This window comes from Episyrphus balteatus, chromosome 1 (assembly GCF_945859705.1).
Source record: "Episyrphus balteatus chromosome 1, idEpiBalt1.1, whole genome shotgun sequence".
In the NCBI taxonomy this organism is placed as follows: domain Eukaryota; kingdom Metazoa; phylum Arthropoda; class Insecta; order Diptera; family Syrphidae; genus Episyrphus; species Episyrphus balteatus.
Window position 1 is genome coordinate 21566277 of NC_079134.1, and position 23576 is coordinate 21589852.

Consider the following 23576-nt stretch of genomic DNA (forward strand, 5'->3'; position numbering starts at 1 on the left):
TCAGGGTAAAAAATTTAATAGTTGTTTTACAATATTACAATATGTATAAAGATTTTGATATTCTTAAGAAATATTAGGATCTACCACAAAGACATAAAACGAATTTTACTCTTTTTGATAGGTAGTTGAAAATTCTGAAAAAAAAACTTCAACTTGGCTTATTATTACATTTAAATTGATACATGTAGATTGTTCAAAAAAAAAAAAATAGGTATACCCATTTCGTGTGTTGTAATAATTATATTTGCCTGCTTAAATTGATTGCTTTACTTGCTAAAATCAATCAATCAATATACAAAAAAAAAAAAAACAGAAAAATAAACATAACATAAAACGCCTACATTCTTAAAACTCTTACATTGTACCTTTAAACTACATTCAACTTGCTTCTCTCTTACATTAAACAATAATTCTTTATAATACTCCCTTCTACATTTCACTTTTATAAAATCTTTATGTTATCAACATTTAATACATTTACATACCAAAAGTTATTACAAGAACACCGAAAATGCAACCAATACCCACCAATCTCTTCTCTCTTTTTTGTGTACTTCTTGTTTCTATACCTACATTTCATTTTAAGTCTACCAAAAACTAAATATTTAATTATTTTTAATTTATGCATCGTTTCTACAAAAAAAAATAATAATTTTATATTGTTATTATTATAAAAGTTTTACCATAAATCGGTATGACAGTTAGTATTCTTTTTTCTTTTTTTCTTCTTCTTCTTTCCAGCCGGATACCGGTAAAGCCGATGAATTAAAAAAAGTCGGTATTACTGTAAGTTTTTTTTTTTTTTTCTTGCTTAAAAAAACAAAACTACTTGTACTTACTTCTATTCTTTAAAAAAAAAAAAAAACTAAAACCAACACAGAATTGAAATTTATTTATTATTTATGTTTTTTTTTTATTTTGTTTAACCAAAAATATATATAATTAAGTTAATTTACTTAAATTACATACAAACATAATATTTCTACGGTATAGAAATTGAAGCCTGATTCCAAATTACAAACTTCAGGCCAAATTGAGTTAATGCTTGTTTGAATTGCTTGTCAAACATTATTATTATTATATATTTTGTTCTGTTAACCATAAATAATAATTAAAAAAAAAAAATGGCTCAATTCAATTTGAATGTTGTCGTTTGTAATGAGCTAGCATGATTTTAACTTAAGGATGTAATCTACTTGATGTAATTTTGTATCCTCATGCAGCTTAAATACATAATATTTCTTAAAAAAAAAATAAGCAAAATTAACGTGACTAAACTTTTTCGTTAAAGTTTAGAAACAATATCATAAGAATGCATGAATAAAGCTTCAGTCAATAGAACATGCTTGTTTTTGTGTTAAAAGAAAAATACAATAAAAATTATTTGATTGAAATTTTTAAAAATTCTCCAAAATTGTCAAAATTAGAATTTTATGTATGGAACTTTTTCTTATCGCCCCGTTTTATATATTTTTAATGACTCACCAAATGCAACTGGCCAAAAAGACAATGACTAATCATAAATAAATTTTTTTTTTTTTTCGAAAAAAAAAAACACAATTTTTTTAATGAGTTCGTTGACAGTTACTCTCTTTATTTCTGTAACATGCTATGAAATGAAAACAATCGATCATAAAAAATGTACCTGAATCGGCTTTCGTACTCCTGTTTTTTTTTTTTTCTTAACACTTTAAACATTTTTGTAATCTTCATTAAAAAAAAAAATATCACACATACGCCACAGTGACCGTGGAATAGAAGATTGTCTCATTGGTACTTTATGCTATTGATATAGTAAAAGAACAGTGATTTTCCTGGTGGATGATATGCTCGATAATTCTTTTACTTTTATAAACGACTTATAGCCTGTTTTCACTAGAGCACAAATGATATAATTTGGCAAGTTTTACGTTCCACAAAATTTAATGTGATTTGATAGTTTTATTCTAAAACCGCATAAAGAGCAGCTTTTAAATTTTTTATTCCAACTGTAAGTTAAATCGTAATTCTTTTTTAAATACCAAAACTAACAAGTACCTATCATAAAAAATAAAATAATTTTTTTTAAAAGCAGCTCAAATCTACGTGATACAAAAAAAATTTAGCCGATTTAAACGAAAAATTTCATCCCGAAGCTTTTAAGTACCACTTATATTAAAACTTAAAAAATAAAATGCACGACTGGGGTCGCACGTGCTTGCTTTTATGGTAAAAAGTAACTGTAATATTAAAGCTTTTTATTGATCATTATTAGATTTTATAATAAACTAGCTAACCCCACCCGCTTCGCTGAGTGCACTTTTAAAAAAATAAAACCTATTTGAAAATAAATTTAAACCGAAAAAAAACTTGTTTATTGTAATGAACATTAACCAATATTGTAATCTAAGCAGTTATTGGACATTGTTAATGGAATAATGGCACTTGATTCTGAAGGCTTCAAAGCAAGTCAAAGAAGTTAATGGCTAATTGAAGCTACCATTTTTTGTGGAAAATTCAAAGGCGAAGATGTGTTGATTTCTCAAGGTCCAATGATTCAGTCAGTTTTCCCATTTGAATTTAAGCGTCTTCAATTTTCTGTAACATTGGCATTTGCTATAACCATAAATAAGGTCTATCTTTAAAAATATGTGGTATTAATTTAGTGAATCCTGTTTTTTCCCATTGTCAACTACATATATGTTGGCTGTTAGCGAGTAAGAAAACCATATGCTATATTTACATATATCAAAGATGCAAAAACAAAAAATGGTGTGTATCAAAAAGCCTTGCCATATTATTAGGCCCAAGCAAAAAAATAAAATTTTTGGTTTTTGTCTAAATGTCTTGAACTTTTTTTCTGTCCCATTTACCTGCGCTTATCATGTTGATAAGGATTGCCTTAAAAAAAGTCAAAGAATTCATACTTTTTGATACAAAATAACGTACAAAAAGGGATAAGCCCCAAAAGACGTTTCCTATGGAATTCATGCCGGGAGAATTATGAGACCGGTGCAATACTTAAATTTGTATTTCAAGGAATAACGTGACATTCTTAACTTTATGGCAAGGACCCAGTCTTGCATAGATATAGAAGCTTCGAGCCTCGAGCCTATTCTGAAATCGTAGAATCAAAACGTTCCCAAGCTCATTTTTGTGTTGGTCGGGAGCCTTTCCCTGAAATAGCAGAACAGCACTTAAATAGCAGAACAGCCAATAATTCTTTGCCGCCGGGTACAAAGGGGTCAAGTCACAAAATTGCATTTTCGGGTTTTGATGAAATAAGAATAATCTCTTTTTTCTCTTTTATTTGGTTTTAAAAACATAAATTTAGAGCAACTCTTTCCTATAAAAATAAGAGGATCAATGCTCAAAAATTCATCGATTTTCATACATTACCTCAAATTCAATCGCATTTTTTTTTGCAAACTATCATTTACGACTTATGTAACCCCTTTGTACCCGGTGGCAGAGAAAGGATCAGAGCTTCTATGTTTATGCAAGTTGCGATCCTTGCCATAAAGTTAAGCGCATGCCACGTTATTCCTCGGTACAAAAAAATAAGAATTGGACCGGTCTGGTAATTATCCGGGCTCGAGGCTCGAAGCTTCTATATCTATGCTAGACTGGGTCCTTGCCCTAAAATTAAGAATATCACGTTATCCTTTTTTGATTAGATTAGAGCAACCAATGCACCAGAAAGCGTTGGATCCCAATGAGTTTCTGCTTCAAGCTAATTCAAACCTTGACAGGCATCACAATATTCAAAATCAGACTATAAACAATAATAATTATTTTGAAAGCCTGTCTTAATAATTTTTTTTACAAATTAAGCTAAGTTAAAATTTTTAAAAAGAGAGAGTGTTTCTTCACTCGTTCATATTGACAGTTGTGTAAAGATGCGAGAAAAGGTATTATTTTTTTTTGATACAAACCATCTACTTATTAATACCATTCAAATAAAAAAAAAATTACCAAAATCGGACCAGCCAAACGCGAGTTTATCGGCCACACACAGTTAACGAACTCATTTTTATATATAAGATTAAATACCGTTTGAAATGATCTTTTACACAAAACCATGTATGCGACTTGATTTCTTGTATAAAAGAGAGTTTTTAGAAAAAAACTCAAAAATCGTTAGAACCGTTTTTTTTTAAATAATTTTTTATATATAAAAATTTTCTACCATTTTTCGAAAAAAAAAATTGGTATGCCATTTTTAAGAAAATATTATTCAGCACATGAAAACGAAGTTTCAATAAAATTCATCAAACTGTTTTCAAAAAATTGATTTTTCAAAAAAAAAAAAACTTTGACATATTTTTTAAAAATCCAAAAACGGACTGACTTTTTTGGCATTCTCCATCATCGTAATTAGTGGAGTAACTAAAGCTCAAAAATTGGCAATATTAGGGAACCCGGCCGAACAGCTTAGATTTTGATGATCATTTTTTTCAAACGTCGGTAATTAAAAATACTTTAAAGTCTATAGATTAAAAATTGCCGGTGTTGCCGTTTTGATTTTTTAAATTTAATTGAAGATTTTTGTGAACAAAAACAAATTTTTTTCAAAAATTTTTCTTAAATTTCATAAATTAATTGATGCCAAAAAATTGTCTAGGAAATTCAAGGAAAAAAATATATGGAAGTGAGGGACAATCTTCGATAGTTCAAGCGATAGATGCAATTTTCTTATTAATTGACTTCAAACACAAAAAAAAATATTTGAACACAAGGGCAACACCTACAATATTCAAATATACATTTTTTAAAAGCTAGAAGCTTAGTCATATATGTAAAATTAAAATTAAGTTAATTGAATGAACGGCTTTTGAAAGAATGGTAATTGAACTCAGATTTTTGAAAAAAAAATTATTGAAAAAATTTTAACATGTCGTTTTTTAAACTTGGTCGTAATATAAAATGCATTTATTTTCAAATTTTTTTGGCCGCATTTATTATGATTTCAAATTATAAAAGGAAATGTCAATATGTATTACGGTTTATGAAAAAAATTAAAAAGTATTTCATTTTCGAAGAACTTTTTTTAATAAAAGTTTTGAAAAAAAATGTAACTTATTTTTTTTTTAAGTTCAACATCTAAACATAAAATTATTTTTTATTCATTTAATAACCCTTATACTGTTGAAAGTTAAATAGCAAAAATTTTAAGTTCCTATTTACCACAGTCTTTGAGAAAATTAATTATTTCAGTGCAAAAATTCAGTTTTAATAAAAAAAAACCATTGAAATTGAAGTAATTTTTCATTTTTTTTCTTTCAAAAGTGTGATATATTTTACCTTTTTTGCTTCGAAATTCAACTGATAATATTTATGGGCAAAAATTTTTTTTAAATAAATTCATATTTTATTAGAAAAAGTTTGGAAAAAAGTCATTTTAAATTTTTCTAATAACAAATTTTTTTTTTAATTCTGAGTTTGAGGACCATTTTTTCAAAAAGTCTTGATTAAATTTAGTGGATTTAAATTTAAGAGACAAGAATGAGCTTCTGGCTTTTTAAAAATGTATTTTAAAATATTGTAGGTGTTGCTTTTGTTTTCAAAATATTTTTTTTGTGTTTGAGGTCAGAATGTTAGAAAATTGCATTTATCGCTTAAACGATGGAAGATTGTCCCTTACTGCCTGTTATATATTTTCCTTAAATTACCTAGAGAATCTTTTGCTATCATTTGTTTTATGAAATTTATGCAAAAAAAATGGTTTTGTTAAAAAAAAATTAATTTTAATTTAAAAAAAACAATACGGCAACACCGGCAATTTTTAATCTATAGACTTTAAAGTATTTTTAATTACCTACGTTCGAAAAAAAAAATCGTCAAAATCAGAGCTGTTCGGCCGGGTTCCCTAATAATTTGCTTTAGTTACTCTACTAAATGTCATGTAAAATTGGTATCTCGAGTTCGTTTTAATTTAAATTTAAATTTCTTTTTAAAAAATCAATTTTTTGAAAAAGGCTGGATAATTTTTGTTTAATCTTAGTTTGTAAGTGTTGATAAATAATTTCATAAAAATGGTAGGTATACTAGTTTTTTTTTTTTTTTTTAAGTACACAATATTTTTTTTATGTAGTACACAATATAATTGTTATATGTACATAAAAAAAATTGTGTTTAAAGGACGTAATTTTTTTTTTGTAAGACGATAATCTTTCTTTTCAAACTGTATATTGGTATCCTGTAGAAAATCAAAATCTACAATTCTTTTCAAGAAAACTTTTCTTTTACTTTAGCCCGTTGTTTTTAAAAGTCAGCCCAGTATATAATTTCTAAAAATTGAATATCTTATTAATCAAATAACAAAAAAATTAAATACCAATAACAAATTTGTTGGTGTTTTTTCTAATTTTTTTTTTTAATTTTAAAGTTCAAAAGTTTAAAAAGAAAGGCTCTTAATTTCATAAAAAATTATTCTCAAAAAACAATTAACCACCATATAAACAATCCTTAATGATCATTATTATGTCAAAATGTCATATTTTTCAAATTCGAGAACTTTTACTAAAAATTTAAGAATTTATGTACATTATTATTCTTTTTATCTCCATTTCCTCATTAAACAATAGCCTATTCGTAGGATCTTTGAAGTTATAATCCCTTTTATCCCCTTTACTTCCTTTAATTCTAGGAATTTGTTCATTTTCAAAATCATTTTTCAAATATATTTCAAAGTGAAACCATGTTTTTTTGAACATGAACAAAATCAACATGTTACAAAAAAAAAAAAAAAAAAATAAACAAAATACAAAAAAATGTGAAACCTTTGACAGCATTTTACCACACCATAAAACCAATTGATTTGGCTTTTTTTTTGTGTTCCTCTCCTCAAACCATTAACAAACAAGGCCAAAAACGTGCAACTCATTCGTGCAAATATATTTCTATACCTATTTATCGTATATTTGAACAAAGGTGGCCCATAAACTATAGTTCATTCCGAGTGAGTTATTCTTTTTTTTTTTCTGCAAATAAAAATCATTTGCTTACTATGCAAAGTGTAGCATCACACATACAAATACCCATGACCTCCCCCACACAGTTTAGGTATACAAAAAAAAACCATCTTCTTAAATAAAATAAATTCACCAAAGTCAGGTTTCAGAATGTAAATAAATTAACAAATCATCTCAGGAACCTAAAACCTAAGCGCCCCATCCCTTCACATAGTAAAATTAAACGAGAGAGTAAAAAAACACACAGAAAAAAAAAATAAACCCCTAATAGGATAGGCGCACCAGAGCTAGAATAACATGAGAAGAATACTAAATTAGAAATTCAGATTGTGTATGAAAAAGTTCAATCCATGTATGTAGAACAAAGTAGGTTTATCCTTTAGAAAGAAGGAAATAAATTCTTTAATTCAGGTGACTTTAAGAACAGGGTTACCTCTTTTTTGGTTCAAAATTTAGGCTTCAAAGTTTAATAAAAGATCCTCAAAAAACCTGTTTTCGAGTTACTAGCAAAGATTCAGAAAATAAGTTTTTCAAAGAAATGAAATCAATTCATGAAATTGAAATATACTCTATAATTATCTCTATATTTTCGGGCAATTAATGAAACAAATCTAACATAAATCTGTTCAGTATTTTCGAAGATAACAGTGAAAAAAGTTTGAAAAAAATTTAAAAAAAAATTGAAAATTTTGTTTAAAATTTGTGAATGTTTCAAAAGGCCATAAGCCATTAAGAAGTTGAAAAAAGTCAAAGAAAAAACAAAACCTACATATTTCTTATAAGAAAGGATCCTCAAAAACATCACTGTTCTGAATTAAAAATATCCTCTTATGATCTCTATGCTTTCGGTCAAACAATGAAACTTATTTTACATAAATTGATTCAGTATTTTCTGAGATAACAGCGAACAAAGTTTGAAAAAATTCAACAAAAAATTTCTTTTTGAAAATTTTGATTCAAATTTTTGATTGAGTAAAGAACAATATCAAACAAAAAAACATAACCCCAAAAGAAGCTGAAAAAAGTCAAAGAAAAAAAGTAAATTTTTCTTATATGAAAGGAGTCTCAAAACCTTCTCTTTTCTGAATTTAAAAATATCCTATAACTATCTCTATATTTTTAAGCAAACAATGAAACTAATTTAATATAAATCGGTTCCTTATTTCCTGAGATAACAGCGAACAAATTTTGAAAAAAAAATTTTTTGAAATTTTGTTCAAAATTGCTGAAGAAAAATATCGAAAAAGTCCATAAACCCTAAATAAGCTTAGGTAAAAGAGTCAAAGAAAAACAAAAATAAATTTTTCTTAAAAGAAAGGATCCTCAAAAACATCTCTGTTCTGAAGAAAAACGAAAAAGAAGGAGATGATAACATCATTTATAAAAGCTAACAAACAAACAGTAAATTTGCAAAAACCTCCCCCCCCCCCCCCCTCCTCCTTTTATTCTATTGTTAGTCTTATCCATCCGCCCATTTTATTTACCGAAAAACCCCACACATCCGGCAGAAAAAATAAAACCCAAAACTTAACCACGAAAAACACAGTTCACCCAGCTATAACGTAACATTTGAAATTGATTATTTGCCATTTCACTCCCAACACTGTGTGTGTGTGTGTGTTTGTGCTCCTGTTTTGATTCAATTTAATTGTCCTTCGTTAGCTGAGGGCTAATTAAAAATGACAAACAGAGGAAACGAAAAAAACAACAAAAAAAAAACGAAAAACAGGCAAAAATATAAGAAGAATGTGCAAGGACATTATACCGAACCATATACCACCACAGAACGAGAGGAGCCTTTTCCACACCGGAAGGAATCCAAGCTGGGAATAATGAAAACGAAGGAAGGATATGACTTTGCTTTCTCCTTTCTCTGTCCCTATATCCATTCCTCCAGAAACATTGAGTCAATCCTCTTTCATCATGCAAATTTATATTAGTTTGGTTGGTACGAATAGAATTTTATCAAGGATGTGTGTAAACAAAAATACACATCATCAACTTTTACACACACACACACAGGCATTATAGACAAAACATATCATTCAGGACCTCTTCATTTAACATAAAACATGACTGATGTGATGAGAAGAGAAGAGGAAGTCGGTCGGGGAAGGAGTATGAAAATAGTCAGAGAGTTGAGATCAAAGTGATGTAATTGTATTTACCGTATACCAATGTCCTTGGGTTTGATGTCCTGTCGCCCCTTTATTTCATTCTTTCCGGTAATGGATTGATCCCTTGAGGGAAGTGGGGCATTTTGCTACTATCTGATCTCAATTTGGATGACACTGTTCTAGTATAAATGTAAGTGTGGTAGTGTGGTTAATGGTTATATCATTTGTACACACACACCCTCAATTTCCATATATTCAAGTTACACAGCAGAGCAGAGAGAGTTGAGTAGTTAAGGAAGGATGAAATGGTGTGTTCATTAGAACCAGAGAGAACATCAGCAGACAATGTTATGTGTTCCCTAACCTCTATTATAGTCATATGAATTGATTGATCCAACATTGATTGGTGACTAATTAAATTTTGGTTATTTTTGATGAGAGGCGTGTGCAGCATCATGGGCGTTATTGAAATGAATATCACAGTATTATATATGGAAGTATAGTAATTTCATTATTGTTTTTGTTTGTTGTTGTTGTTTTTTTTTTTTGTTGGGGGAGGGAAAAGGTAACTTAATAAGCCAGGATATTGATGTGAGAATTAATTTAAATTAAAATTGTACATGTTTTTTGGCGCTTGTGGCTAATTTCTATTTATTATTTTTGGTAAAATTAATGAAATTATGGTATAGAAAGGTATACAGGAGGTAATAATTTTACTTCTTTCAATTGAAATATTATTGCAGATGAATATTAAATAGGTTTATTATTCAAATATAAAGGTATGAATAGATAAAGTTGGAAAATTAAGAAGTTATATTTTATGTGACAAGGGTTTTAAATTTGATATATACATACACAAGTCCATCAAAATTCTTTTTAGAAATTGAAAATATCAATATTTTAAGCTTATTTAGTTTTTGTTTTGTATTGGAATAAATAAAATTATAGCTATGTGTACAAAATAGACAAGGTTTTTGTTACTATTATTATTATTCTTTGTGAAAGCATTTATGTATATGTATTTAAATAATTTCTTTTATAGAACTGCAAGCTTTAAAGTTATAATAACACCATAAGATTATATCAACTTTTCAAAGGATCTTTGTGATCCCTGGTTGATTATAGCGCAATTAATTTGTTTGTGTATTTTTATAACTCTGACCTCCGGTGTTACAGTCCATCCCATATGGTTCTTTAATTTTACTAAACTTAAACGGTCACTGTGGTGTATGAGTAACTTTTTTGTCCTATATCGCAGATCGATTTTTAAAAATAGTTACATTTTTTAGACCGATAAAATTGAAAGTTTAAATGTTTAGAAATTTTACAAATGGGATGTAAAAATATTGCAGTCATTATGAATAATTTATGTTTCTCTTTTAACTTTATAGATGCAAAGTGGCATTTTACTTCAATCTTTACCCTGTTATTTTGATAAAGAATTTTAAACGCTCTTAACCAGGAAAGAAACCTAGCCCGCATACTCGCATCCAACAAAAAAGAGAAAAATATGGATAGAATTAGATTGGTTACCACAAGCTTTTCCGTTTTTCCCTACCGTTTTTTTCTTTTAATAAAAGTTTATGAAAAATTTTTGATGTATACCAAAAGTATTTTGTGTTCCATTTTTTAAGAAATTAACGGAAAAAAAATAATAATGCATTCAAATAATTTGACTCTCTTATTGGTTCTTATTACTAAGAAATCTTATTGTTTAAATGGCAATTTTTACCAAGAATACCATTTTAAAATTTTAAAGTAAAGTTTTCATTAAAGTGCGACCAGAGCTTTCACCTTCCTTTTCTTTAAAACTCTATCATGAATTGGGATTTCCCAAGGCAAAAATTATGACCTTAAAAATTTTTTTAAAATGCAAATTTATGAAAGAAAAAAAGCTCTTCATGATGAATTAGTTTTTCACTTAGCAAAACCTATGGCCTTAAGACCTCTTTTAAGATGCAAATTTATGAAAGAAATAATCCTTCTTGACAAATCAGGACTTCGAATTTATGAATGAAGAAAGCCTTCATGACACATTAGGACTTCTCGAATAAAAAATATGACCTTAAGACCACTTTAAGGATGCGAATTTATGAAAAAAAAAACTCTTTGACGAATAACGACTTCACGAAGCAAAAAGTATGACCTTAAGACCTCTTTTAAGATGCGAATTGATGAAAGAAAAAAGTCTTCATGATGAATAAGGACCTTACGAATCAAAAAGTATGACTTTAAGACCTCTTTTAAGATGTGATTTTATGAAAGAAAAAAGTCTTCATGATGAATTAGGACTTCAAGAAGTAAAAAGTATGTCTTTAAGACCTCTTTTAAGATGCGAATTGATGAAAGAAAAAAGTCTTCATGATGAATAAGGACCTTACGAAGCAAAAAGTATGACTTTAAGACCTCTTTTAAGATGCGAATTGATGAAAGAAAAAAGTCTTCATGACGAATTAGGACTTCAAGAAGTAAAAAGTATGACTTTAAGACCTCTTTTAAGATGCGAATTGATGAAAGAAAAAAGTCTTCATGACGAATTAGGACTTCAAGAAGTAAAAAGTATGTCTTTAAGACCTCTTTTAAGATGCGAATTGATGAAAGAAAAAAGTCTTCATGATGAATAAGGACCTTACGAAGAAAAAAGTATGACCTTAAGACCTCTTTTAAGATGCAAATTTATGAAACAAATAATCCTTCTTGACAAATCAGGACTTCGAATTTATGAATGAAGAAAGCCTTCATGACACATTAGGGCTTCTCGAAGCAAAAAATATGACCTTAAGACCACTTTCAGGATGCGAATTTATGAAAAATAAAAAACTCTTCATGACGAATAAAGACCTCACGAAGTAAAAAGTATTACCTTAAGACCTCTTTTAAGATGCGAATTTATGAAAGAAAAATGTCTTTATGATGAATAAGGACCTTACGAAGCAAAAAGTATGACTTTAAGACCTCTTTTAAGATGCGAATTGATGAAAGAAAAAAGTCTTCATGACGAATTAGGACTTCAAGAAGTAAAAAGTATGACTTTAAGACCTCTTTTAAGATGCGAATTAATGAAAGAAAAAAGTCTTCATGATGAATAAGGACTTCAGGTAGAAAAAACTATGACCTTAAGATCTCTTTTAAGATGCGAGTTTATGAAAGAAATATGTCTTTATGATGAATAAAGACTTCACGAAGTAAAAAGTATGACTTCAAGACCTCTTTTAAGATGCGAATTTATAAAAAAAAAAGTCTTCATGATCATGACGAATTAGTACTTAACGAAGCAAAAAGGAAAATCATCGTTTTTAAAAATAGCTGTATTATGTTTTTTTTTTTTAATAAAATTCAATTGCAAAGAAATCTTAATAATTTTGACATAATTGTGTCATTAACCTGACACTTTGTCACTGGATATGAATATGAGCAATCTATAAATAATTTAAAACGAAATCCATTCTCTCAATAAATTAGCAATCTAATTAATTACAATTGCCTGATGGTTAATTGCCTTCAAAATAATGTCATAAAAATCAACCAACAATGTTATCCATTTTGACAAAACCGCATTTTTAATTTTTTTGTTTTTAAATAAACTTCATCGATTTTGATATTTTTAAATAGAAAAAAAATAACAAAATTCAACTTTTTTTTTAAACAACCGCCAACCATAAATTTTGCCAATAAAAAAGCTTCTTCATGTGTAACACCATAATTCAAAACGTTGACAAGGAAAACCAAAAAATAAAAAATACCATACCGCTTACCAAAGTCTGTTTCTCTAGCCTCCCATCTGTCTACCTCTTGATGGGCTTAAAATTTTGTTTTAATTTTTTTTTTTATTAACCTCATTGCCTTCCATCATGTTTACTAACTTCATTATGATATTAATTAATTATAATTTTTTTTTTATGTTTTTTTTTTTTGTAATTTTAATTGCCAATCATTTCATATGCACAAAGTTTTTAATCACTTCAACAATTTTTATTTTCGAATAATTTTCATTAAAAATACCAACAAAAAAAATAAAAAGAACCCTTTAAAACCAGCTCATGTTTCCATTTTCTCTTGTTCCCTTATTTTATTTTTTTTTTTTTGGTTCTCCGTTTTTTTTTTTTTTTTTAATAAATACAGGTGCCGCCCACAAACCAAACGAAGCTCGAGGGCGAGAAGGTGATGTTCTCATGCGAGGCAAAAGCCATGCCTGGTAATGTCACCGTTCGATGGTTTCGTGAGGGTTCACCCGTACGTGAGGTGGCCTCGCTAGATACGCGTGTCACCATTCGTAAGGATGGATCCCTTATTATAAATCCAGTTAGTGCTGATGATTCCGGACAGTATCTGTGCGAAGTATCAAATGGTATTGGAGATCCGCAAAGTGCTTCGGCTTATTTGAATGTTGAATGTGAGTTTTTTTTTACTGTTACTTGAAGCGAATAAACAACTTATGTCCTTTTTTATATCCTTTTTTTTTAAAAAGATCCTGCCAAAGTGACCTTCACACCAACTGTACAATATCTACCCTTTCGACTTGCCGGTGTCGTTCAATGTTATATTAAGTCGAATCCACCCCTACAATACGTGACGTGGATCAAAGATAAGCTTCTCCTCGAGCCATATCAGACCAAGGACATTGTCATCATGAACAACGGTTCGCTCTTGTTCACACGCGTTGGTGAAAATCATCAGGGGCGTTACACCTGCACCCCGTACAACGCTCAGGGCACTCAGGGCTCTTCCGGTCCCATGGAGGTGCTGGTGCGTAAGCCGCCCATATTCACTGTCGAACCGGAGACGCTGTATCAGCGAAAGGTTGGCGACAGCGTGGAAATGCACTGCGATGCTATTGAAGCGGAAGGCACTCCGCGGCCCACAATCAAGTGGCAGAAACAAGATGGCGTTCAACTAACCGAGTCGCAGAAAAGTCGCGTGAAAATCAATGGCGGCAACATAACCATCGAGAGCCTGAGGCGAGAGGACTTTGGCTATTATCAGTGTGTGGTGTCGAACGAAGTGGCCACCCTAATGTCGGCAACCCAGCTGGTCATCGAAGGTACTCAGCCGCATGCACCGTACAATATCACGGGTAAGGCGACCGAATCTTCGATAACGCTGCAATGGATGCCCGGATACAGTGGCGGCCAGGAGTATAAGCAGGACTACACGATATGGTACCGAGAGGCTGGCGTCTCGGACTGGCAAACGATATCGGTGACTCCATCGGGCAGTACTCAGGTGACGATTAACGGCCTGGCGCCGGGCATGACCTACGAGTTCCAGGTGGTGGGGAGTAATGCCCTCGGTGCTGGTATGATGAGCAAAGTGATGACTGTCCGGACACTTGGTGAGTTGGAATTTTTCTTATATCCTTAACTCCTTTGCAAAATATCCTTTACTGACACTTTAATGTCCTGTGTATTTGTAAACTTATTCCTTATACAACATTTCTTTGTCTGGTTTGCGTGTGTATTCTCTCTTTTTAAAGATGCCCCAGCAGCGCCTCGTAACGTCAAAGCTGCGACCCAACCTCCAGATCATGTGTTTCAACTTATGCCAGACGAGGCCGGTAAGACATGAGATTTTTCACAACAGAACACAACGAAATTCTGACAAATGACTCCTTAAACACACACAAACTTACACTCACACACATAATTAATCATTTAGACAGTGAAAAAAAAAAAGATATTTTTTGTTTTTATTTTTGTGAGAATGTGTGTGTGTTTTTTGGGTTGTGTTGTGAGCTCTGTAAACGTGACGTGCGAATGTCACATGAGGATATCATTCTCATGATGAGCTCTTAATATCATCATTTTGTGTTTCCTTCATTTACAATTCATCTTCACAAACATATGACACATTTTTGGCATGCTTCAAAATAACACATACACAACACATAATATCTACCACACACATATACAGTCATACAAATATTTTAAATATTTATAAAATCATTAGCTCTGCTTGGGAAGATGTATATATTCCTTTATACCCACCGTTAATATTGTTACTTTAAATGTACTTGTACTATATAAGATACCAAAAAGGATGTTAACTTTAAACATAAATGATGGAAGAAAGCATGCGATTCTGTTATTTAAAAAAAAAAATTAAAAATAAATTTAAAAAATGTTGTATGTGGAATGTTTAGTGATGTTTTATGTTCCTTTCTTTTGTTAACATATAATATTTTTAAAATTATAATTATTAATATTACATAATTGCTTTTCTTGAGTTTATTTAATTCAAAATAACGGCTGTACAACAAACTACAAATATTTTTTAGTTTTTTTTTTATAGCTTTAATACTTTTAGGTTGATTTTTATTTCCTATATAAAAAATAAATAACATTAAAACACCCCAAACAATAAAAAAAAATGTCATGTAAGTGAACGGAAATAATATTGTGCTACATCACGGCATTTGAATCAATCTGGATAATATTGAAAATTCTTAAAATATATGGAATTCATTTAGTACGTTTAAGTATTAACAAGGCGGTTAGGTTAACAATATGATAGTTAAAAAGAAGCTATCACTTTAATTCAGAACAGATTCTCAGCTATTAATATTTTTTGTGTTTTCAGTAGATGAAAGCTTATTCAAAAAATAATGATACAAAATTAATCATCTTTTCAAAAACAAAATCCGAATTTATACCACGCAAAGATAATAATCGGTGTGCTTAGTTCGAATTCGCCCTCATTGCTGTTTCAAAATTGTAAGAAATGTTAACCAAATTAGTTGTAATTGAAACCCTTTTCAACAAGGACATATATACTCTCTATCATATCATACCCCAAATTAACCGAAAATTAAATTTCATTAACTTTTTCATTTCATTTTACTTTTATTTGACTTTAAATTTAGGTCTTAGCAGGTACACAAACCTGACGCGACGAATAAAATTCGTTTGAATCTATCAAACATAACATAAATCCTTGTAGTGTAATATTTTAGTGTACATTATGTCCTTAAATGTTAAAAGTCTCAAAATTGTATAAATACTTTTATACCTAATTTTGTATTACGTTGAAATTTAATGAAGGTGAACTTTTCCTTAATACCTTCTCAAATTTTGAGAAACTGCCATTACTAAGAGCATTTCACTTTGGTTATATCATTTTGTGATAAATAACTCCAAAACGAAAAATTTCAAAACTTTTAGGTTTCTAATAAATCGTTATCAAATAAACAATGGGACTCAAGTTTTGTCAATGAAGCAGAAAGTCATGATAACAAAATCTGTAATCACTTTGGGCTCCTATAGTCTTTTACGGGTCTAATCTGTCACTTAAAATAAAATTTTTTTCTTACATATAAGATCGTTGTTTAATATCTCCAAACTAGATATTGTGCTATGCGGAAATCCTCTTTTCATCACCTTTCCAAAAAACTTTCTTTGCAGATTATAGAAGATTTGAAGGTCCAAGCAGTTTTAAAAACCCGCAGAGCTTTTATAAACCATTGGTCGATTGTTTTACCAACATGAAAGCTCACTATACAAAAATTACTATAATAATCTGAATCAGTGTTGCCAGAGCCAAACAGGCTCCTCGAACTTTTAACTCGCTCCTTAAAATTTTGATTTTCGATTTATCGAATTTTGGCTCTTTTAATTTCGAACTTGGCGATTTCAGGCTTCTTTCAAATGAAAGCATTTTACAGCCAAAATCCACCTAAAATGTGAATGTGACAATTAATTTGCATTTTGATTTGATTTTCATTTAAAATTTAATTTTACGCCCGTAAAAGAGCATGAAAACTAAAATATATCAACAAAATGAAAAAAATAATTACACTTGAAGTTTGGTAAGCAAACGTTATTTGAAAATTGAAAGTACAACATTTTTAAATCTCATGCCACAAGAATTTTTTGCGTTTTTTTTTACCATTTTTGAAAGCGGCTATTTTTGGCTCCAAGATTTTTCAAAATCGGCTCCTTGCCTCGAAAATACTCTGGCAACACTGATCCAAATTGATACTCGAAACTTGATATTTGAATTCTCAACTTTAATAAGTCAAAGAATAATCCATTTATCCATAATTTGTATGCAAGTTTTTTTTTAAAGATTAATCAAATTTGAAATAATTAACGTTACGTTTTTTTTCCTCTTAGTTAATGTAATAAAAATAAAAAAGATCAAAAGAGAATTTTTCATATGAAAATGTTTTACTCGAAAAACATTAAATCGTCAAATATTCTTGACCATTTAAATTTTTACTTGCGATATAATTACTATATATCAAGTTATGCAATCGTACAAAAAAAAAAAAGTTGAGATAACATTTTTCCATGACATTACGATGGTAGACAATGCAAAAAAAAGTGGGTCCCGGAAGTCCGTCTGTCTGTCTGTCTGTCTACCTGTCTGTCTGTCTGTCTGTCTGTTTGTCTGTATAAAGAGCTACAGCCTAAACGCATGGACCGATTAATGTCAAACTTGGTATGTAGCGTTATTTGCCGACTCTCCAGAGGATTTTTTGGAATTAATTTTTTTGGACCAAAAATAACGGTACTTGTCATATACCGATTTTAGTAAACCGTTTAGTAGAACCGTTTTTTTCAAAGCCGATTATCTCCGAAACTGCTTATTCGATTTCAACGAAACTTTTTGTGAAGAAGCCAAAAATAAAACTTTGAAAAAAATAATTTTTGGATTTTTTAAAAAAATTTTGAAAATTTTTTTTTTGAAAAATCAAAAAAATGGGACATTGAATTTTTTTGAAATTTTGTTTTTAGATGTTGATTAGTGATTTCTACAGAATGGCATACCAATTTTATTTTAAAACCTTTTTTCCAAAAAATTATTTATAAAAAATTAGTTTTTTTAAAAAACGGCTCTAACGATTTTGAAAATTTTTTTTCTAAAAATGCATCTTAATATATCAATCAAAACTGCATACTTGTTTTGGAGGGCAATTTAATTTCAGATTTTATTTTATTTAAAAAAAAAAACGAATTTTATTTTTTTTTCCAAATTTCTATATAAAAAGTCTTAAAAATTTAAGCAACTTTAACTCTAAGAGCAATTTCGTTAGGCCTCCATGAAATATAAACAATTGCTATAAAGTTTAAAATATATCTCTTAATGTTGATATAAAATCTGAACTAATTCCAAACTTTATTCCACTCTCAAATGCTAAAATAGCCTCAAATCTTGAATGAAGGACATCCACTCACTAAGGACAGTGTGAAATTTCTTGCAGACCTTTTTATTTCGCAATCTGTTCAACACTTCAATTTCTGAATATTTTTAAGATTAACAAACGTAAAAGTATTTTTATGTACAGCCAGATTTGGCTCATTTTGGCCGTTTATTTTCGAGAAAGATAAGAAATTAGCTATACCTATACATTATAAAATGTCGTCTTACCAATTATTCAAAAAAAATCTTGGTAATTAACATATTTGTTGATTTTATTTTAAAGTTTTTTTTTTTGACAAACTAAAACTAATCTGTCCAACCATTGTATTAAAGACCAAATTACTGTTTAAAACACACAGGCATGCAATTCTTTATGACTTCCAATAAATCTCCAATTTTGAAGCCAAAATCCTTAATTTAACAAAAAAAAAAAACAACATATTTTTATTAAAAAGAAAAATGTAGTATCCCAATTAAATGCAAACTCAAACTTTAATATTATTTCATACTATTAAGGTAATAATACTACCTTGTCTTGCATAAATAAATTTAAACCTCTCATTTTTTTTTGTATTACCTATAAACTCAACAAAAAAAACATTGAATCTAACCCATATATGTCAATCAAATGTTTATTTATAAAAATTTCAAGTCAATATCCTTCAATATATATCACGCAACATCAGTCATTCTATTATTATTATTGCATACCTACAAGTATGTACCTCCACCTACCTTTCAATCGAACAATAACAGTAAGTTTCCGAATATAAAAAAAAAACTCCAAAACAACAAAAAAAAAAAACTTCTATAAAATATGTATGCAAATGAGTTTTCAAGGAAAATAGTAATAAAAAAATCCTATACCTATCTACAATGAATTAGAATAGTTTTGTTCATAAAAAAAAAAACTATAACTACACCATATTGTCAGTCAGTCATAGAATCATAGTATAGAAGGAAAAAATATGAACCCCCTTAAACAACAAAGTTAAAATGAAAATAATAAATAAACAAAAAAAAAACAATAAGAGAGAAAGAGAGAGAGAGAGAAAAAATATACATAAATTGAAGGAAAAACTGAAAATAGTATGCCAAGGTTACCAATTAAATTCCAACAAACAACAACAAACCGAAGTTGAACACACTCACTATGGCGTATACGTAATATTTTATTATCACGCAACCTTGTTGTTCTATGGTATTTTCTGTTTTCGTTGTTGAACATATACAATTTTTATAAAAAAAGGAACCTTAATGATTTTGTATTTTTTTTTTTTAGATTATATCCTTTTTTTATTTAAATTTAATTTTTAATTTATTTTTTTAATTATTATTAATTCCAGACACAATATTAGAATTCTATGAAATGCACTTTCGAACAGACTCCAATGGCTCTATAATTTATAATCCTCCAAAACTCAAACTAAGAGGTATACATTATATATTTTACAAAAAAATACACACACACAAATACACATGCACAAAAGTAAATTATATATATTAAAAAACACACACAAAATGTCCTTGTGGGTTGGTTTTTTTTCCTTTCGTTTAATTAGATTTTGTGTTTTTTTTTTCTTATTCTTTTTTGTTTTTGTATTTCTTGGTCTTTTAAGTTAATTAGTTTAATTTTTTATTGACGTGTAGAAACTTTCTGTCGGTTGAATATCCTTAACCTCATATTAAGATAATTTTTTTTTTTTTTGTATTCTTTTTCTTGTATTTTTCTCATTGAAAACACGCTCAATTAAACCTTTTTGGGGTAAATGTCGCGTAACTTTATTTAAAGACTAAACATCATACAGACATACTCATATGGAAAAAGAGGGTGGAGGAAGTAAGAGGGGGAGGAAAAAGAGAGTTACGAGTATAATAACACTTGGGATAAAGGTTTAAGCAACGTTATTTATTGTGGAAATCCATTTTAATTTCTGTTTAGACACAAAACATAAAATGAGAGTCCTGAAAAAATTAAATATTACAGAAAAAAAAAAATACAAGAAATCAAGAGACACAAACAGACAAGGATAAGACAAGGCAATTTAACCAAAGACACTCTCTCATATTCTCCCTCTCTTTTCGTTTTCGTTGTTGTAAGGATAAGAAATAATAAAAAAGGATTTATTTTCATTCCATACTAAACAAACACACAATGGCATAAGGACGACAACGAACGACGACAAAAACAACAATAACAAACAACTTGAAGTGGATGAAATGACAAGTGTTATAGTGGCCTTTTTGGCAGAAAAAGGATTTGCATAAGGACAAAACACACACACACACACAATTATACATAAAAAACAAAAAAAAAAACAAAAGAAACACCCAACTTGAGTTAAATTAAAGAAAAATAAATCCTTTTTTTTTCGGGGGAGTCCTTTGTCTTTTCTTTCTTATTCAATTGTTGTTTTATGTGTTGAGTGTGTAGGTATAAAAATCCTACGTATCCTTGATTCAAATTCAAAAATTAAACTTCGCGTTTCGAAGATGAATGCTTTCGTCCTTTTGTTTGTTTTATTTTTTTTCTTTTTAATTTTTTTAACATTTTCCCTTTTTTACGAGTGTCCTGGGAAAATGAAAGCACTTGTAAGACAGAATGTTAAAAGTTGTTTTATATATGTACGTGAGCGTTGGTGGTAGTTGTAGTTCTTGTAATTTTGTGACCTGAGTCAGTAGTAAATTTAGATTTATTATTACGCGTTTTTCTATGTTTTTTTTTCTGTTTTTTTTTTTATGTTCTGTTTAGTGGGTATAATTATATTTTAACACGAATCCTGTTGAGCCATTTGCATGTTTTGCCTAGTTGTTGAGTATTTAATTTATGAATAAGTGAGTAGAGTTAAGTTAAGCTAAAGGTATATGGTATGGATTTTTTTTTTTTTCTTGTTGATAAAACTTTTCTTTTTTAGTCCTTTTTTTTATTTTTGGGGAAACAAAATACCAGGAAAATTACCCAAAACAATACAAATAAAAATATGAAATTTAATTATGGCGAATGGTTTGGGGTAGATAAGCACCACTTGCTATTATGATCCATTTCTGTATTTTTATTTATAATTTTTTTTTTTTTTTGGTGTTTCTTAACGCGCCCAACAGGAACAAAACAAAAAATATAAACTTTCAGAAAACAAAGGGATAAAATATTGGTAAAAATTAGGGAAAAGTTTGTTATTCTTTTTCTTCTTTTTTTTTTGTACTGGTTATCCCAAGGGGGAGTCTATTATGGGTTTATACATTAACATGGTATAGGCCCTATTACCCGCCTAGCCATCATTATTTCTCTACAAAACTTGCACTCTCTCGAAAAATTTCAGTGAAAAAATAATAATAATCATAAAAATTATACAAAAAAAAAGGCAGTTATGAGAAAAGTTTAATTAAGCAATTATGAAAATTTTTGCTATGCCGCTTATTAAATTATCATCGCATGAAAAGCTGAAGGTAGGAAAATATTTTTTGGAAGGGAGATGTTAAAATCCTTTTTTTTTGTTATATTCGTTCGATCGTTTTTGTTATTTTCATTTTTTTTTCTCTGGCGAAAGAATGCCTTTTATTTGTATCAAACGTGTAGCTTGGAAATATTTGTTTGGAAAATTTTCGAAATAATTAATCATAACACAAAAAGGTTACTTTTTAAGACTTATTGATGTTGTTTTTGTTTTTTGATTTTATATTGTTTTTTTGTTGAAATTTTTTAATATTAATAATTCAATCACAGCTGTTAAGAGGTTTTTTCAACAACATCAGTATGTATTTATTTTTCTTTGATAATATATTTTGCCTAAAGGAGATTATGTCACAAGGGTATAATTTAATAATGAATTACAAGATTAAAATCAGTTTTTTTTTTTTTATTGTATATAACATTCAGAAGGTAAGATTTTTGTTGTGAAATTTGTATTTCTGAGAATCAGGGTATAAGAATTTGATTTGGTGGAAATTCAAAGATTTGAAATTTAGATTTGCCGAACATTGTTATATTTTATTAAATGAAAATTCTGAGAAAATTAGAAAAGTAGCTTGAAAAAAGCTTTGATGTTGATAAAATCATTTAATGAGAATTAGCTTTCGAAGAAAATACCCTAAATGAATGGAAAATGTGTTTTTTTTTTAAGAAATACATATTTTTATGAACATAACATATTTTTATATATAACTTTATGATTTGAGACCATTTTTTATTAAAAAAATTAAATTTTATAATATTTCAAACACAAATAAGGGCAATAACCAACCATGTCAAATAATTGAAATAACCATTTTCATTTTAATCCAATATTAACCAAAAAACAATGACAACATTAAGCTTTACGTTATAATAAGACAAATTTCTTATTTATTTTCATCTTAAATATTAAAAAAAAAATTCAGGAATGAAAAGAAAAACAAAAACTTGAGCTGATTTTATATCACACTTTTTGTACTAGCCAAAATTATTCTTTGGTAAATCAATATTAATCAATTTTGTACCGAAATATCATGAGCAAAAAAAATAATCATATGTTATCATAAAAATAAAAATCATAAAAATCCGGCGTGGCATTGTAAATCTTTTTAAATCTAAATTAAAAGCAATCGGACAGAGAATTTCTGTGATCTCAAATGTGCCAGGTCAAAAAAAAATCGCAACAGTTCTTAAAATGAGAAAAAAACAAAAACTTCAAAATGGATAAACGGCTTAACCGATTACAAAAACGAAAGATTAATTACTCGCTGAAGTTTTTGAAAAAAAAAAAAATTATTATTAAAAAAAAAAAAAATTGAACGGATCAGATTTTGAGGAAATGTTTGGAAATGCAGTAAATGATATAAAAAGATTAACTATACGATTTTTAAAGAAAATTTTATTTATTTAAATACAGTAAATATCAAGGTTGTTGAAAAGCTGCTAGATCTTTCTTGTCTCTTAATTTATTGCTTTTGAAACAATGAAATTTTTTTATTTATTACCTTCTTTGTTTTGCTTCTTTTAGTTCAGATTATTAAAAACGCATCTTTTTACTTTAGAAAATTATTTATTTTTTTTGCCTATATATTTCGAGGTCTTACTTGCCTCATCTTCAGGGTCATTGAAATATTTTTGAAAAAATATGAACAATTTTCTAAAAAGTTATTTCGACATTAGAAAATTGTTCATATTTTTTCAAAAATATTTCAATGACCCTGAAGATGAGGCAAGTAAGACCTCGAAATATATAGGCAAAAAAAAATAAATAATTTTCTAAAGTAAAAAGATGCGTTTTTAATAATCTGAACTAAAAGAAGCAAAACAAAGAAGGTAATAAATAAAATAATTACATATAAAGTTCAACATAAAAAACAAATAAAATATAAATGAAATTTTTGTTTGTGTAGAAGCAAA

General features: G+C 28.6%; 1 protein-coding gene across 13 annotated transcripts in view; it reads left to right on the forward strand.

The window, feature by feature from the left end:
- Nucleotides 1-23576, forward strand: part of LOC129905734 (protein turtle) — a 703160-nt gene that overhangs the window by 645865 nt on the left and 33719 nt on the right. For 7 of the 13 annotated variants that reach the window (XM_055981294.1, XM_055981293.1, XM_055981292.1 and 4 more), the window contains 4 exons: nt 742-786; nt 13193-13463; nt 13539-14402; nt 19555-19641. In XM_055981294.1, coding sequence (XP_055837269.1) covers nt 742-786; nt 13193-13463; nt 13539-14402; nt 19555-19641 — 1267 coding nt within the window. Of the gene's footprint in view, nt 1-741; nt 787-13192; nt 13464-13538; nt 14403-14543; nt 14625-19554; nt 19642-23576 lie in introns of all 13 variants that reach the window. The other 6 variants (XR_008770639.1, XM_055981298.1, XM_055981301.1 and 3 more) reach the window with 3 other exon arrangements.